Source organism: Calidris pugnax, unplaced genomic scaffold (genome assembly GCF_001431845.1).
Source record: "Calidris pugnax isolate Ruff unplaced genomic scaffold, ASM143184v1 scaffold603, whole genome shotgun sequence".
In the NCBI taxonomy this organism is placed as follows: Eukaryota; Metazoa; Chordata; class Aves; order Charadriiformes; family Scolopacidae; genus Calidris; species Calidris pugnax.
The window spans coordinates 28,118-30,986 of record NW_015091317.1 but is presented as its reverse complement, the minus strand read 5'-3'; the positions used below and the strand labels follow the sequence as shown (position 1 = coordinate 30,986).

Sequence of the window (2,869 nt, the reverse complement as noted above, 5' to 3'; positions counted from 1 at the left end):
GGAGATGGAGACGGGGCTGGGGACAGGGGTGGGGACGGGGTGGGGACGTGGGCGGGTGGCTGAGCGCGGTGTCCCCAGGTACGAGGCGGAGCTGGCCATTCGCCTCTCGGTGGAGAACGACATCACGGGGCTGCGCAAGGTCATCGATGACACCAACATGGCGCGGATGCAGCTGGAGGGGGAGATCGAGTCCCTCAAGGAGGAGCTCATCTTCATGAAGAAGAACCACGAGGAGGTAGGGATGGAGCCGGGGAGGGGTTGGAGGGGGGGACAACCGGCCCCGATGGGGGACACCACGCTGATATGACCCTCCTCTCCTCCCCCCAGGAGGTGAAGAGCCTCCAAGCCCAGGTCTCGGACTCGGCGTTGACGGTGGAGGTGGACGCCCCCAAGTCACAGGACCTGGGCAAGATCATGGCGGAGATCAGGGCCCAGTACGACGCCCTGGCCCAGAAGAACCTGGAGGACCTGGAGAAGCAATGGGGGCGTCAGGTGGGTCCAGCCCCCTTCCCCCCCACACCAAACCTGCACCCCGGGGGGGGCCCTGGTGGTCCCCAAGGAACGGGGTTGATGCTCCATGGGGGTGTCTTCCCTGAGGGACATCAAGCCACGGTGGGGAGCAGCCCTCAGCTCAATGGGGTGGTCACCTGGGGGTCCTGACACGAGAGGGAACCCCAATCTGGGGGGGGTGGGGGTGTTCCCCACCCTGGGGGTCCCTGGTCTGACATAGGGGTGTTGCCCAAAGGCACCCTACCCTGGGGGTCCCTGGTCTGACATAGGGGTCTTCCCCAAAGGCACCCCCCCTTGGAGGACTTGACCAGTTCTGGTCCAGCACTGGGGACATTCCTGGGGTGACCCCTATCCTGTGGGGGACCCTGACCCCACAATGGGGACCTTCTCCAAGGGGGTCCTGGTCCAACACTGGGGACACTCGTGGGGTGACCCCTATCCCATAGGGGACCCCAAACCTCTGTGGGCTCCTTCTCCAAGAGGATCCTGCTCCAACACTGGGGACATTCCTGGAGGACCCCTGTCCCACGCGGGACCCCGGTCCTTGGGGTTGGCTCCTCCTGGGGTGGTTTCACCCCCTGTGTCCCCTCCATGGGTTGGGGTGGCCATGGTGGGCCGGGCCCACACCCTGACCCCCAAACCACATGTGTGTCCCCCCATAGATCACTGAGAGCACCATCGAGATCACGCAGAGCAGCAAGGACATCGACACAGCCCGCAGCACCGTGGTGGACCTCCGTCGCACCGTCCAGACCCTGGAGATCGACCTGGAGTCCCTCCGCAACCAGGTGCCCCCCAAGTCCCTTCTGTCACCTCCAGTCCCATGGGGCCACCAAGCCATGGTCCGTGGTGGGCTGAACCTCCAGCTCCATGGGGCCACCAAGCCATGGTCTGTGGTGGGCTGAACCTCCAGATCCATGGGGCCACCAAGCCATGGTCTGTGGTGGGCTAAACCTCTAGCTCCATGGGGCCACCAAGCCATGCTTCATGGTGGGCTAAACCTCCAGCTCCATGGGGTCACCAAGCCATGGTGTGTGGTGGGCTGAACCTCAACTCCATGGGGCCACCAAGTCATACGCCATGGTGGGCTGAACCTCCAGATCCATGGGGCCACCAAGCCATGGTCTGTGGTGGGCTAAACCTCCAGCTCCATGGGGTCACCAAGCCATGCTTCATGGTGGGCTAAACCTCCAGCCCCATGGGGCCACCAAGCCATGGTGTGTGGTGGGCTGAACCTCAACCCCATGGGGCCACCAAGCCATGCTTCATGGTGGGCTGAACCTCCAGCCCCATGGGGCCACCAAGCCATGCTCCATGGTGGGCTGAACCTTGGTGTGATGCTCTGCAGAAAGCGGGCTTGGAGGCCAACCTGCTGGAGGTGGAGAACCGCTATGGCCTTCAGATGGAGCACCTCAACGGCATGGTCCTGAGGACCGAGGCGGAGCTGGTGCAGGTGCGCAACGAGCTGCAGCGTCAGGCCGAGGAGTACCAGGCCCTGCTCAACATCAAGGGCAAGCTGGAGGCCGAGATCGCGACCTACCGCCAGCTGCTGGAGGGAGGAGAGGAGTTCAGGTAGAAAAGATGGGGTCCCACCAGGGGATGGGATGTCCTGGGTCCATCCTTGGCTTGGGATGGGAAGGGGACAGCGGTGGGGGTGAGCCCCCGGGTGACGGGATGTCCCATCTCCTTGCTTCAGGATGGTCTTGAGATGGGAAGGGGCCAGTGGTGGCATCCAGAAGGGATGAGCCCAGGGTGGTGGGATGTCCCAGGTCCCGGCCTTCAGGACGGTCTTGGGATGGGAAGGGGACCAAAGGGGACCCTGGTGGCATCCAGAAGGGATGAACCTCAGGAGCTGGGATGTCCCAGGTCCCGACCTTCAGGACGGTCTTGGGGTGGGAAGGGGACCCTGGTGGCATCCAGAAGGGATGTGCCCGGGGTGATGGGATGTCCAGGTCAGGACAGCAAGGGGACAGTGGTGGCATCTAAGCAGGCATTGGCCCCAGGTGCCAGGACGTCCCAGCCCATCCTCCAGGGTGCTCTAGGGGACAGTGGTGGCATCCGGAAGAGATGTCCCCCCCACACAATGGGATGTCCCAGGTCCCGTCCTTCAGGATGGTGTTGGGATGGGAAGGGGACCCTGGTGGCATCCAGACGGGATGAACCCCAGGAGCTGGGATGTCCCAGGTCCCGTCCTTCAGGACACGCTGGGGACAGTGACACCCTGGTCCCATCCTCCAGCTCCATCACCTCTGGGTTCCTTGGGGTGACACTGGGGGGGACACACATCTGACTAGAGGTGGGCACGGGGAGGGGACACCCTGGGACACCCCCAGCCCCCTCAACCGCCCCCTCCCCATCC

The 2,869-nt window shown here is 64.0% G+C and overlaps 1 protein-coding gene across 1 annotated transcript in view; it reads left to right on the top strand.

The window, feature by feature from the left end:
- The window catches only part of KRT18 (keratin 18, type I), a 2,971-nt gene extending 860 nt beyond the window's left edge, over positions 1-2,111 (top strand). The window contains exons 2-5 of the mRNA XM_014960939.1: positions 79-235; positions 328-492; positions 1,173-1,298; positions 1,859-2,111. Coding sequence (XP_014816425.1) covers positions 79-235; positions 328-492; positions 1,173-1,298; positions 1,859-2,086 — 676 coding nt within the window. The 3' untranslated portion in view covers positions 2,087-2,111. The remainder of the gene's footprint in view (positions 1-78; positions 236-327; positions 493-1,172; positions 1,299-1,858) is intronic.
- The last annotated feature ends 758 nt before the right edge of the window (positions 2,112-2,869 follow it).